The 15,045-nt window shown below is 40.3% G+C and overlaps 1 protein-coding gene across 3 annotated transcripts in view; it reads right to left on the bottom strand.

Moving 5' to 3' along the window:
- Positions 1-15,045, bottom strand: part of nbas (NBAS subunit of NRZ tethering complex) — a 309,279-nt gene that overhangs the window by 214,635 nt on the left and 79,599 nt on the right. For all 3 annotated transcript variants that reach the window (XM_034161663.1, XM_034161660.1, XM_034161661.1), the window contains exons 20-23: positions 13,296-13,400; positions 11,775-11,911; positions 6,244-6,330; positions 5,206-5,359 (exon numbers count right to left, since the gene is read on the bottom strand). In XM_034161663.1, the coding sequence (XP_034017554.1) occupies positions 5,206-5,359; positions 6,244-6,330; positions 11,775-11,911; positions 13,296-13,400 (483 nt within the window). The remainder of the gene's footprint in view (positions 1-5,205; positions 5,360-6,243; positions 6,331-11,774; positions 11,912-13,295; positions 13,401-15,045) is intronic.

Genomic DNA, 15,045 nt, shown 5'->3' with positions numbered 1-15,045 from the left:
CAACCACACTGAGACCACAAGAACTCTGTGGTTGGCGTGAAGCTGGACTCTCTGGTGATGGTGGCAAAGAAGAGAACACTGGACAAACTGCTGGACATTATGGACGATGCCAGTCACCCTCTACACACCATCATCAGCAACCAGAGGAGCCTCTTCAGCCACAGACTGCTCCTTCCCAAGTGCAGGACCAACAGAAACTCCTTTGTCCCACAGGCCATCAAACTGCACAACTCCTCACTCAGGGGGAGGAGGAGTAACAGGAAGACAGGGGACAGGAATGAGAGGAACAGTAGTAGCAAGTAAACCAGTATTGATCAGTATGTCTGGTATTTATATTTGTATTTGCAACAGGGTTCTAGGTAGAACCATTTTAGTGCTGGGTAAATTACGTGATCGCGACTCACAGCCGAGGGGGCCCGGGCGCACCAGTGGGGGGGGTCAAGGGGGCTATAGGGTTTTATACATCCAAAACGTTATCGGCAAGCCCTATTTTAACTAATTTTCAGTGGTTATAGATGCACTGAAAGAAAGAATAATAGACAAAAAAAAAAATTTACATTTATGTTGTAATATTTGTAATACCAATGTTCTTTTTTGACTTCTATCAAAGTCTAAGTTAATAAAATAAATAATGTTGAAAAGGTTAAAAACACATTAATATTTGATGGGCATATAGCATTTGCTCTCTTGTTTAAAAATGACACACTGTACCTTTTTTATCTTGTGAAGCAGGCAGAGTTTTTCTGTCATGACAGTTTTTTCCAACATGTTTCAGTGGAATAGCATTATTATTATTATTATTATTATTATTATTATTATTATTTTAAACAATATAAACTCTAATTGCCTTATGAACAAGAGCTGAACCTGGACTGATTTGTCAGTTTTTCACTTTCACTGATTCACTGAGGCTCCTCCCCCACTCCTCCTCTCCTCTTTCTCCTCTGCTCCCCCCCTTGCTCTCACCGTCTGTTTTCTTTCATTCTTTTAGGAATGAATGAATGAATGAAGGGCGCTGTTTGCGCTTAAATACGAAGAAAATGAGGATATATATATATATATATATATTCGTACTATTAAAGTGTACTACAACAACCCACAGACCATTGAGGCAATGAAGACCAACATCCCTCAGGAAATTCAGAGAATCCCTCTTGAGATGTGTGGCAATGTCATCAGAAGAGGACTGTGGATTGAACATGTCATCAATTGAACTGTGCAGAAAACAAGAGACAAACCTTTGGTATCAAATGTTAAATTTGATGTTTCTGTTACACGTCTGTAAAGAAAATTTTCGAACAAGTTCTCATTTCAAAAACTTGTGTACGATCAAAAAGTGGTAAGATTTTATTGGCCCACTCTGTATTTCTTATTTCTTTAATTATTTGGTTGAAACTGCAAAACAAAAGTACGACTCTATAAGCTTGAAATGCGATCGAATTGGTACATTTTTCAGCAACATTTCAGTTCATTTTTTGGAAAATCCATGGTGAGCAGGACAACCAATTTGAATACAAGAGCCGGGCAGAAATTTTCAGTACTTGAAACCGACCAGCGTCGCCCACTGTAGCTAGAACCCTGATTTGCAAACTGTTTTTGTTTTTTACTTTCACGTTTGATACTCTGTGTGCTTCTTACCCTGTGTGCTGCTATACAATGTTGCTGGAATCTCAATTTCCCTGAGGGAGTCTTCTCAAAGGCTCAACAGAGCTCTTGGGTTCAACCAGAGGCACAGAGCAAGCACGTGCCCCTAACAGCCCTAAATAGGCATGGGAATCACCAGCACAGAGTCCAAGGCAGCCTTACCAACCCCCTCAACTCCAATCCACCCAACATGACAACACAGCCCAAACCCAGGAACCAAACAAAAAAAATATCATATTTCTAAATCTCTGCCACCTCAGTTAAACCAAAGCACAGGTCCCACCCACGCATGCAGCTTAACAGATGGACAAACCATACAAGAAATAAAAATGAATACAAATACCAATCCACCAACCTACTGAAGCCCACCCCATGCCCCTGGGGGCCAAGCCACGTAAGCTGGCAATACGCAAGAGCTCAGCTCCACAGTTCACAGACTGAGATGCCCAAACCTGCCAGCAACTCGCAGTTGACTCCAGTCCAACAGCTAGAGGGTAACTACAACACTACAAAATCCTAAACCAACAAGCAAGGTTCCCCCAAGCATAAGAAACGCCCAACTTAAGAACTCATGATTAATCTCAGTCTGTTCTTTTTCTGAAAAGAAGATTAAGACAATTTTCACATTAAAATTGAGGGAGTGAGAGGAGATGGATTAATGGTAGATTCTGTCTCCAAGGCAAGCAATCCAGGCACATGGTCACTGATAATAATTGCATTTATTTGGAAGATAATACTTGGAATAATGGAGTTCCTACTGAAAAAAACAACAACTGGTGTACTGACAAAAATAAAGTATATTCAGTTGTTGATTTCAATTTATTTTCATTAATACAGTGCCAAATCACAATTACTCTGAGTGATCTTGTCAGTCTCCACATTTTGACTCATCACTTTCCCGCCACGTAACTATAGAAGACTCTAATATCCTCTAATGTGGATCCTTTAAATCAATCCATTAAAATGCTCTCCCCAAGCAAAAAAGAAAAAAGAGCAGACGAACAAAGGGAAGAGAGTACAAACAAGACAGAACAAATGAGATGAAAAACGTAAAGAGGGCGGGAAGCGGCGGAGCGGTTCTGGCATCTCTGTGTGGCGTCTCTGCAGTTATGAGTGTGTGAAAAAGCGAGAGGCATGAGAGTTCAAGACGGTCCCAGGAGGCTCGTGGAGTAACATGAGAGAGCAAAAGGAGATGAGCTCTAATTAAGAGGGAACAAGGGAGAGAATGAAAAGATAGCGCTGGTGTGATTCCTAGAGATTAACAGAGAGAGAGTGCCTTTACACACTCGCTCAATGAAAGGGATGATATCCTGGTTGTATTCCAAAGAGAGAGAGAGAGAGTGAGCAATAAACACATCTCTTCTCCTCTATCCATATGGGTGTCTTGGTGACTTCACTCGCTATTATCTTTCATGCACAGTCAATCAGCTTTTGAGAACTGCCGACTCTAGACAGAATTACAATACAGTACCATACTGTTCATATTTCTTAATGCTGGATGTAAATGAAGTCCAAGATATATTCAGTGACTTGGACATGTTAATGTATCATCCGTGGACTTGTCTAAAGAAAAACTGTCTGTAAAAGTGATGCTTTGCATTAAAACACCCTCATATATCATTTGTCCAATTACCTATAGGTTCCAAAAATGGAGGGCCTGTGTATACAAATGGCTGTAATTCCTGAATGGTTAATGGTATATTTTTGTTCAACCCCTAGAATTAAAGCTGAAAATCTACACTACTAGCTCATCTTGATTGTTTCAGGTCAACTGAAACAATCAAGATGAGCTAGAAGTGTAGATGACTCCTACCTGCCATGTGTGAACTGTGGTGGTGTATAAAAGCACCTATATTTAAACAATCATGGGTGTGTTGAGGACATAATATAAAATGAACCAATCAGCGTGTCATCTGTCAATGACTTTAACACAGAAAGAAGAAGTTAAGCGTTGCTATTGAGATGGTTCGCTGAGAAGTGAGAGGTTTTCTGGCGTAAACGGCAAGCGAAAATACCACAAAATGCTACAGGTATAGTGACTCCTACTGCAGTTGGATTAACACCTGTTGCTTCACCTGCCATGTGTGAAGACTGTTCACTCACCACCCCACACTAATTGAATTAATGGGAGGATTAGTAAGGAGGAGTCCACACCAAGATGCACTGCTTGCAGTACTATTAACGGTAAGGTAAAAACTGTTTTACACGCTGGTGCACTGTGTGTCTTGATCCACATGGAGTGAATGAATGAGCTCTTCTTTTTCTGTGAAGATCGGAGAATGCGATTATTGTTTCTTGAGTCAAAGCACAAGTTTTTACATATCTTAAACCCAATCTCTATACTCTTTGTTCGAGCTGCCGTTTCACACTTTCCCTATATTTTGGAAGAATACAGGGATTAGGCCTTAGTCATGCATTACCTTAAATTGACGTTTTCATTTCAAACAATGTGTAAAGTGCAGTTACGGCCCGCAGAGACAACCTTGAGCCATCACTCTGAAGGAGGTAAAGAAGCGACAGAGTCTCAGTGTGCACTGTGTGGGTGGATAAATTGGACAGCTCCAGCAGTTACATCCCATTAGTCTTCCAAACAAGTCCCATCAAAACTTATTTTTCAACACCACCACAAAGATGACAGAAGCTTTAGTTCATTAGAAGTCCAGATGGCAAATATGATAATGACTGTCGCAGGCAGGATCAGAGTGACCTTGACTGATGGAGGTTGGCAAAAAGTCTTCTGCAGTTTGCATCCAGGTTTGCTCTGAATGCCACGTTCTTCCACCAAAAAATTCAAAAATAAAAATATCACAGCAATTATCTTCCCACTAACCAGATGTTGATTAATTCTTTTCCGCCACTGTTCCAATCAAACTCTCAGTTCTTGGCCAGGAAACTTAACAATATGTGCACATTATGTTCACGTTAATTGAGCAATTCCTGTCAGAAGGTGTTGATTTTGTTTGTTAATGTGAGAACAACAAGTAAAACTCCTTTTACAGAATGTAAATTTCAGAAACGCCTCTACAGTGCTACGCGAAAGCCTTAAACACCCAAGAGAAGCTTTTTTTTAGTCTTCAATCGTATGTCAGTAGCAGATCATGATATTAACTTCAAAGAAATCCAACATGTCTGATAATTTGTCTATTTTATTCAAGTATTATATTAAAGAAAGTAACAAACATTTCAAATCAAGAAAATCTGATTAGCTTGTAGATTTACAACCAAATGCGTGAGTCCACAAAGACAACAAATAGGAGATAATATATGAATAATGAAGTGATTAACATATTGTTCTTGTAAAACCAAGGGATAGTTCACCACAAAAAAAATTCTGTTGTAAAGGTAAAGAATAGCCACACAAACTCTATTTTGTAAGTTATTTGATACTTATAAACTTTTGACAGCACTAGAATTTGTAACGTGATATGAAATGGACTTTTACTTTCAATGATGATTACTCATCACAGTGTCAATGTGGATCTATGAAAATGTCAAATACCAGTATGCAACACTTTTTCCAGCCTGAAGTGGGAACCTGAAGTCAAAAAAAGTGGTACTTACCTGTCTGGACCAGCAGTCGATGTCCTGGGCTCTACTCTGGTACCAGTCAGTCAGCAGTTGGATTGATGGTGTAGCCGTACGGAACCTTAACAGCTCTGGAGTCTCCTCGTACATGAAACTGTCATCGTCATAAAGGTTCTGGTCCAGCACTGCTCTGGACGAGACATGGACAAATTGCAGTGTTGGTCACAATAGGGTGAGAGATGAGTGTATATGTTATTTATTACATCCACAAAAGAGGAAATGATTTTGTCTAAATGTGTTTATTTGTTAGGGTAGCTCAAAAACCCATCTACAGATTTGGACTCAATTTGGTGGCGAGGTAGTTCTTGTATTAAGAAAGGGTTAAATATATTTGCTGGCACATGCCAACCCAACATCATGAATAAATTAATACTTTGGGGGATCTCTTTTTGTGATTTCATATACACAGGTACTGTGAGTGCTGTACAGACCAGGGGTAGAATCTCCTGAATTTTTCCCATTTCATACTGGTGTTCTGCAGGGATGTGATCTGGCTCTTATACTTTTCAATGCGTGCATGACTGGTGTTGGGTAGGGGTGTGAAAACCAGCAACGTAAGTGCGTTTGTTGGTGAGGAAAGGTTTACTTAGCTTGATTTTGTGGAACATTCAGTCATCTTTGTGGGTTTTGGATCAAGAATAAGAGCTGTGCGTTTAACAATTTCTTGGACTTAGCCGTCAAAAGTGCATCTGTATGCAGTGAACCTTTTTTATACCCACCCTCAAGCTACCCATCATGAAAACAGTCGCCCAATCTGCAAAAAAATATGCGTTACTCAAACACCCGAACCAAAGTTAGCCAGTTAGCTTTAGCTTGCTTGGTAAGTATGAAATGGGGGCATGTTTGGTCTGCATTCGTGACGCTCAGGTCACGCTGGTCTTGCCCACACTCCACTGCTTTACCCATTGATGTGTTGGCCAGGACTTCAGCCGAGTCAGGCATTGTAATTCACTGCGCTTTTGAGCTTCAAACCCGTTCACCTCCAGGTGACGTCACTGTGCTTGGACTGTTTACCTGCACTCCTCTGTCTCGCACCAGTCCAGTTCTCTGTGTCTCTGCTCGTCCCATGGAATCAGCACCAGTTCACCTTGGTCGTCCAAACTGAAACACACACAGAGAGCTTTGTTCCCGAAAAGAAGCGCACAGACTGTGACAAAGACCAATGACTAGCCAGGAGGCAAGAAATATCCCGCAGTCCCGTATGCTGCATTACGCCGACCGGCCCCCTTATAATGGTGCCTCATAAATCAGCAGCAGCATTTATGGTTTCAAACTAAACATGGCCATAAACTGCAGGAAAACTCCGCTGAGCGATAGAAACAAATGGGAAATGGAAAAGAGTAGAGCACAATAAGGCAAGAAAAAAATATATATCCAGAAGCACAACAATAAACAACTCGGGAACTTTCAACAATAGCCCGAGTTGGGGCTTGGCTGTAAATATAGGGGGGCTTTTATTTTCTAAATGCCACGCTGAGGAGAAGCTTTACTTCTTCCTGTTCTCCTTGAATGCGACAGGTCAGAGAGATAAATAGGAAGCCCAGAAGAAAAGGAAGCAAAGTGAAGAATGACTGTAACCACGCGAGTCAAGGCGCACGCACGCAAAAGCCAGGGCGAACAGAAGCCCCTGCACCTCTTATTCTGGGATAAATGCATTTCCTCTTGTTATCTATTTGTCTGTGGACAGAAAAATATGTACTGTGGCTGTAAAACTCGCAGTGATAGTGGGGCTACAAATCATCCCTGGCTTTTTGGTGCAGTTAAAAGGCCCTGCTGCATGCTCGCTCAAGCTGTTTTTGTCGTGGCTACAAATTTATCTGAAACTGCAAAATGAGCAAGAGATGAACAGGCAGTAATTTATGTTGCCACACAAATACAGAAATATTGATAGAAAACATCTCATGCGTGCCTTTATGAATACTGGAAGTCTGACCCTCAGTCCACTTGAGTGGAAAAAGAATCAGGAATGTCTGATATCTTAACACATCTTCACCCCCCACAACCAAAATCCTTGTCGCGTCAATTCTGTTCAAACTTTTCCATGAGGTGGCTCAGTTGTCCTCCAAAATGAACCGGATCCGGCAATTATTTCCACTATTCCTCAGTCCTGAGGGGTTTCCCATGTTTAGGATTTTATCTCACCTGGACGAGGATGTTAGAAGTGAGGATGGTCTTCCTCTAAAATATCCCTGGGAACCAGTGGTGGGCACAGCTAACCAAAAAGTTAGCTTCGATAACCATTAATCCGATAACTAAAAAGTTATCTTTTATGACGCAAAACCAATAAACTGCTAAAAAAAATGCATCTTTATTACAGATAACCGCCAACGATAACTTTTAGTATTGATTCTGACGCGGCCACATCAGATTGCACTGTCGGCTTCTGATAAACCATTTTCACTTTCACTTTTCGCTGATGGGTAAATTCAAGGATCACAAACACATAAGAATGCATGAAAAATGAATGGATAAAAAAATAAAACCCCAAACACTGTCATCATCTTTCAAAAGCAGTAAAACACAGTAGGAGAAGTCACAGTTTATCTCGGTATTAGATACACTGTCATTTATGAACTAAAAACCCGCTGCTTTTTTCACATGCTTTGAACTCTGCGGCTTAAACAACAAAAATACGTCCATTAATGCAGTGATTGGCAGAGTAAAAGACATGAAGTAAATATAAATTCTTACCTGTTAGTTTCAGTGGGATTCATCTGAATAAAAAATCCACATAAAGCGTCCTTTTTTTAAAAAATCCAAAACAGTGTCTCAACGTGAAGAAAAGTCCCTCTGTACACACAGCTGTGCTGTGAGAGCTCCTCTCCCCCACCGAGTCTTAGCAATTAAATTTCAGCCACAGTAAAATAAAATAATGTTAAAATTAGTCTGTTTTGTTTTTGTGTTGAGCGGACGACTCACTGTAACGTCCAAAGTGAACCTGAACTACACTACCCGCAATGCTCCCTGCTTCGACCAGCCAATCACGTTTTGTGCTTAATGATGATGTCATCAGCAAGCAACAGGCAGCCAGTCTGCTACAAGCACACAACAGATGGACTAAAATGTTTGATTTTGGGGTTTACAAATGTTTTTGACCGTTAATCTTTGCTCACTTTACCAGCAAAAAAAATGTTATCGGACTGAAAGTTATCGGAACTAAATTTATCAGAAGATAATTCGTCCGATGATGGTTTTAAAACTTATCTGAAAATCTAATCCGCGAGCAAAAATATTAACTTCGATAATTATCTGTTATCGGATTAGCTCAACTGTGTTCACCACTGCTGGGAACAGACCATGTTTGGAATTTTTGGCAACAAACTTCAAAAATGACTTTGTTGGCTCATATTAACTTTCTGGAATGGTCTATAATGTGACTCCCTTTCTCTCTCTGGCCCTCTTGCCCCATTTAAAAAGAGCCGGTGAGGGGAGAGAGCCAATATTGGTGTTGGGAGATTCAACATCGATGAATGAGTGAATTATTCAGCTCCCTTTATCTTTTTCCTGTCAGTTTGAGAGAAGCAGGAAGCAGAGCGTAAGGAAAATGGAAATGCAAAGCAAACTTGGAACGGCCCCCTCCCCGTCCCCCAACTTGGCAAAACCTTTCAACCTACAGGCGAAGTTTTCAACAAAAAAATAACCACCATTCCACAAGCTTACACGCATCACGGAACTGATCGATATTACGCAGGAATATTTCCCCCTCGTCCAGTCAAGCAAGTCTTTAGTACAACACGCGAGCCCCCAAAACAGATGGGGTGAGGCGGCGCCGTCTGCTGCAGTGTGGGAGCGAGCTCGGCTAGAGCAGTGGTTGATGCTCGGGGGCTGGGGAAAATAGGAAACTGCCCCACAGCAGCGAAGCCATGATGGATGCTCACTGTAGAGCCGCAGCCGGCTGACCTCCACACAAACACCAACATGGCGAATAAAAAGGAGCAGCTGTGTAATGTGTGCGCAAAACACTGAACAGAGGCACAGGAGGAAGGGGACAGAAAAAAGCATGAAAAAGGGAAACAAAAAAAAAAAACCCACAATGAATGGCTGGCTGCATTCATCTGTAAATCCACTCTGTCGCCTCTATTAGTGAACCATAAAGGGGTGAGGAATTACTTCCCCTCCTTCTCGCACCACCAACCCCCCCCCCCCCCCCCCCCCCCGAAGCTTCCACACCACCCAACTCTTAATTATCAGCTTCCTCCAAAACACAAAGCACAGAGGTGACAACAGATCTACATAAAGTTGGACTGCGGGAGGATAATCGAATCCACAAATATTATATCATTTATATGTTTTTTCTCTCTGGTTCTTCTCATTCATTCATTCATGAAAGGGAGAGAAAAAAAAACAGACATAATATTAGGATTTGGTATTCAAAGGAATTTTTGCCTTCTGGTCAGTGCAAGTACAAACACAGAAATACATATTTAAACAAAGGATGACAGATGATGCCTTCAAGCAAAAACGGGAGAAATGGCAATCCTTCACAGAACACAGGGAGGAATTTACATTCTGAGGATTGTTTTTGTTTTGTTTCCTTTTTGTGGGATTTTATATTGTTTCGTATTGGAGCTAATAGAAAATAATCCTTTTTCCCCCCTTTTCCCGAAAATACACCGTGTATGTTTTTCCAGACATGATGGGAAAACTGCTTTTTTACAAAGTACTTCCATCTGTGCATTACTGTGCATCTGTCATAAACAATATACAGCCCCGTCCATAAGTATTTGGACAGTCTCTGCCAGTTTTTGAGAACTGATGACTCCAGACAGATTTACCAGACGGTATCACACTGTTTGTCTTTGTTCATTATATATTTACATGACGTCCAAGACATAAAGCCGCTCTCATGCAGGCGTTATGTTTGTGGCATTTAGAGGTGCGCATCGCACCCGTCGTCCAACTCGACACATCATTTATTTTTTCATGACCTTTAAGCCCCGGTCACACGACACAAACAAAGGACAAGTACACCCAAACAAAACAAGAAATCTGGACTTTCGTTGACTTTTGGAGGCATCGTTTAACCTCCCTTCAGCTTCGTTCCCGCAGCTGGCACTTTGTCAGAATTTTTAAACTGTTGAAAAATTTGAAGGAATACTGTTCACACACTCAATCTGTCTGTATTTCATTTTGCTTTCGTTCTTGATGGTTTCTTATCGTTTGTTTAGTTTTCATAATGTTAGCGTTTCGTTTGACTTTCGTACAACTTCGTACAACCTCCCACGTCTGACGTATTGAACGAAGGCTGACAAACGCATCGATATCTGAATAAATCAATAACTAAAGCTTCGATGAGCTGAACTGAACATCCTTGTATCGCTAATGAATCGTTCATTTTTGGGACGCCAAGCAATGTTTTCATAAACTTGTTGTTGTGAAGACAAACAAAATCTCTCACATTGTCAAAATCTCACACCTACAAGTATTGTGGAAATGAGGACAAGGCTGGTTGCACTCGGTTTTATACTCGCTTTCGGACATGTCATCATGAATGTTTCGTTTTGATTTTGTTTAAAGTGTCGAGGGCGACATTCGCTTCATTTTTCTTTTAGTTTCGGTTTCGCTTCGTTCCTTTCATTCCATCCTTTGTTGAAATCTTCACAGACGTCAGTGAATTTCGTTTTAAGTTCTGTGTGAGTTTGCAGGCTTTTCAAGGGATTGGAAAAGTGCAGGATCTTTCGTCCACCTTTTCGCGACGATTTTTGACTTTTTCATCCTTTGTCCACCTATCGCCTTTGCCATGTGATGGGGGCATTACTTTCACCTTCATGTGAATGCAGCCATCACACCGTGACACACACACAACATTGCACAACAGAAAGTGATGCTACTCGGACTGAAAAGCATGTATGTTGCATGAACAAGGGGGTGAGGGAACAATTGTTTTTATATCACTGGGGGGTGACTTTTGTTACAAAGGCCGATTGGGAAATTTGGAGAATTTGACCCAGAAAAAGTCGGGTGTGGTTCTCCATTTTTTGCATTATGAGAATCCAACATTTCTTGAGAATGTGTGAAGTTTTGACTCACTGGGTGCAATGTTGAGAAATGTTGGCTGTTAAAACTGCACTCCAGTCATCATCTAGCCCATGTTGTCCTCCAACTGGTGGCTCAAACCCCCATTACCCACATCTATGTGTGGAAGCAACCATTAGCAAGACACTGAACACAACTAGCCCTCAAACTGCACCATACGATGTCAAATCTGTACCCAATTGGCCCTGTGCAAAACAAAAAAAAAAAAAAAAGACTTGCTCTTTGGTTGCAGTAGGGCAATTCTATGGAAAAGGAATTACAATCACCGGAAAATCTGGCCATATTTTAGTTCAACATTAAAAATTTGCTGATTGCAATTCTGCTACCATGGAATGACCCATTAAAAATACCCTGAGCCTCCAACCACTGCACTCTTGTGCTGCTCATTAATCAAACACCACTAATTAAATCTCACTGAAGCGCAATTCAAAATAATTTCTCAATTCTAATAATCTCATGTTGCTAAATTAATTGTAACTAATCCTGATTTTACTGTTTGTGTGTCTCACCAGGCTTCAGGCAGAAGGACGGTGTATTCGTGCGGTGAGGTGGTTTCTGGGAAGTTGTAAAGGATAGCTAGTCGATGTTGGAGGAGTTCTGCTCCGTGGTATGTGAACAGAATGTCCAAAGCCTGGACGTTACTCTCCTGGAAACAGTATATAAGGTATATGAATATAATGCACTTTATATCAAGTCATGAAAGTAGTAAAGTTTTTATGATGCAAGAAGAAGAAAAATTACTGCATTATTTTCCAGAAATACAGGAAGAACACTACAAATAGCACTTTTTAACTGATATTACGCAAGAAAATGGTGACGGAAAATGCGTAATACCAGAATTCAGTCAAATCAACATTATTTTATTAAAGCATACAGACTTTTAATGTAACTTGGTGCCACTTTTTGGCACCTTTGGATTATTAATGAGCACGTCTTTCCAGATTGGATTGAGGAGATAAACAAGCAATATACTCGTGTGTATATATATATATATATATATATATATATTTAAAAGCAGCAATTTGCTAAACTGCTGAAAAAAAGGCTTGACTGCACTTCTTCTCCTGATACCTGACTCAAAAATGAAGGTGCAAAAGAAGAAGTTGTGAAGCCATGCCCACTGCTCTGTGATTGGCTTGCTCTGTGATTGGGAGGCGGGAAAACTGGTGAAAAACTGAACATAAAATTGCACAGTTACATACAGTCAGGTCCATAGGTATTTGGACAGTAACCGTTTTTGTAACATCACTTACACCAACAATGGAGTTGAAACAATCCAGATGTGACTGTAGTCAAGACTGTTGGCTTTGATATAAAGGGCTGATCAATAACACTTGCATTAACCATTAAAGGAATTATGGCAATTTTTATAATCAGTCCATCCGTTTTCATAGATTATGACTAACATGGACAAACTAAATATATGGATTATCGTTAATACAAATCATCATCTTTACAGCTAGTTTTTTTTTTTTAGACAAGTCAGGGGATGAATGATTGAATGAGCATTAATTTACATCAATAATGAAGAAATACAATCACTATAGTACTGTATGGCAAATTATCCTGGAGTTGTTTAATTCTAAAAAAAAAAAAAAAAAAAAAAAAATTGAATGGCCATGTGAGCCAGCAAGACTGTCCAAATACTTATGGACCTGACAAGTCTGGAGCTGGTATAGTCTTCTGTGATTGGGAAAAAAGATGTATAGTGCAACTATTATTTGGTGTAACATCACGTCTTTGTGGTCAACAGTCTGACATTCTTTTGGCAGTGCTTCTTAAAAATCACATAAAATAAATTAATAATAACAACTTAATATCACTGTTTTAAAAGAAATGGTTTAGTTTTGCCTGTGGTTAAAAAAAGATTTAAAATATTTCCCAAAATGGTTTCACTAATGATTATTTATAAGGGTGCCAATACACTTGTCACCAAATTTCATCTTTTGTAGCTTCAGGGCTTCCATACTAATCAAAGTAAGAAGTGTTTAGTGAGATACACTGACAAAATGTATATATGTAATTCTTACCCTTGCATAATTTCTTGCTGACAGAACAATATTTTGACTGCGGAACTTCTTGAAGAATTCGGCATCGTATTTATTCTCCGCTTCGTGAGGACCTCCGAGAATCTCCTAAAGAGTGTGAATAAAGAAAGAAAGAGAAAAAAAAAACACAAAAACGAGAGACATTAGAGGATGATAGAATGCAGCAGAGACTCTTAAATTGAAATGAGTGAAGTCGAGGGCTTCCAGAGAGACTGGTGAGACTCAAACCAAAGAGAAGATGTGACTACTGATGAATGTGATGGTGCAAAGTCAACAACGATGCTATTTAACTTGCTGGCATTCGGCTGTCTTGTTCGTTTTTAGTCGGAACCATCTGAGGCAGGTGAGAAAGTATCAGTGTGTGTACACTCATATGTCAGAAGGGTACATTTGTTGTTGTCCCGGCCTTTGCCTTGGAGGGATTTATGTGCGTCTGTGTGGATAAAAATCCTCTGCAGCAGCCGCTTTGCCATGGTCTGCGTGTGAATCTGGGTGTCTGATGAATAGCCTTTGAATGGGCTGCGTGCCGACAGAGCTGGCCCAATTCGGGATGATAAAAACCCTAATATTATATTCATAGACAGCTCCAGAAAATGGATCGGGGCAACAGAAAACTGGCGAGTGCTGTAGTTACCATGACAATGTCCGAATAAAGAGGGAGACGTCAATCTGTCTGAAATGATCATCTAGCAGGGTAAAATCTCCATGACTGATTTCGGGTGAAAAAGGTGCATATGTTAACATCATCTTCGTTCACCTAAGTGCAAAAAGTTCCACTTAATCCGTGCATGTGTGGGTGTGTCTACACTGAGGATTGCAAAGATCTATTAAAGCCTGGTTCATGTTTGGTGCAGACGTACAGGTGCAGAGGACGGACACCTCAGAGAGTGACATCATGGAGCTACATTTTGTAAGTTTGTACAAGTGGCACAGAAATGATTGGGTGACTGCGGAGTAGAATAGTGTTGATTTCCAGGTTCCAGAGAAAAAAACACTCCAAATGGACTCAAATACAAACACTCACATTGGCTACTGTCAGCGCTGACACATGCTGTGGTCATTAAAGGGTTTCCTTTCTGCATAATTCCATCTTTTACCAAGAATACATGTAAACAAAACACTGAAACGTGGTGATTTCATGTGTTTTCTCTGTTTAGGTAGACTCTGGGAGCAGACATTGGCATTGTGCATTGCCATATCAGACCAAAGAACCATTTTGGGTCCCTGATGCCAACAACCCAGGCAGACAGGTTCACAAATGCAAATGGTGATGCAAGCACCAAAGTTGGTACAAATACTCCGTAGACATTACTCTTTTGAAAAAACCAACTGGCCACTTGAATTTTCAATAGGCAGCCAGGTTGGGGTCAATTGAAGAATTACACAGGAGTCAAAATCAAAAATGCTCAAATCATTTTGAAAACTACACCATATTATTTGTCTGATTGTAACGATTCCAAAAAGGTATAGTTTGGACTATCTAGGACTAAATGATCAGGAGTTATGGGCTAAAAACAGCAAAAATGGTGACAAAGGTCAGTTTCAGTTTGTACAGGGGTCAAAAGTTAAATTTGCTCCAATTTTGGTAAAAAAAAAAAAAGATGCAAATTATTAGTTAACAGGGTTTTAAAAAGGAATAGTTTTGACCATGTGTCATGCTTAGTTATCATGTTACGGGGTAACATATGTCACATGTCATAGAATCCATGGACGTTGACCTTGTTTGACCTTT

The sequence above is a fragment of the Thalassophryne amazonica genome, chromosome 21 (genome assembly GCF_902500255.1).
Source record: "Thalassophryne amazonica chromosome 21, fThaAma1.1, whole genome shotgun sequence".
NCBI classification, from domain to species: domain Eukaryota; kingdom Metazoa; phylum Chordata; class Actinopteri; order Batrachoidiformes; family Batrachoididae; genus Thalassophryne; species Thalassophryne amazonica.
The sequence above is the reverse complement of the archived record's forward strand: the minus strand, read 5'-3'. Positions and strand labels throughout refer to the sequence as shown.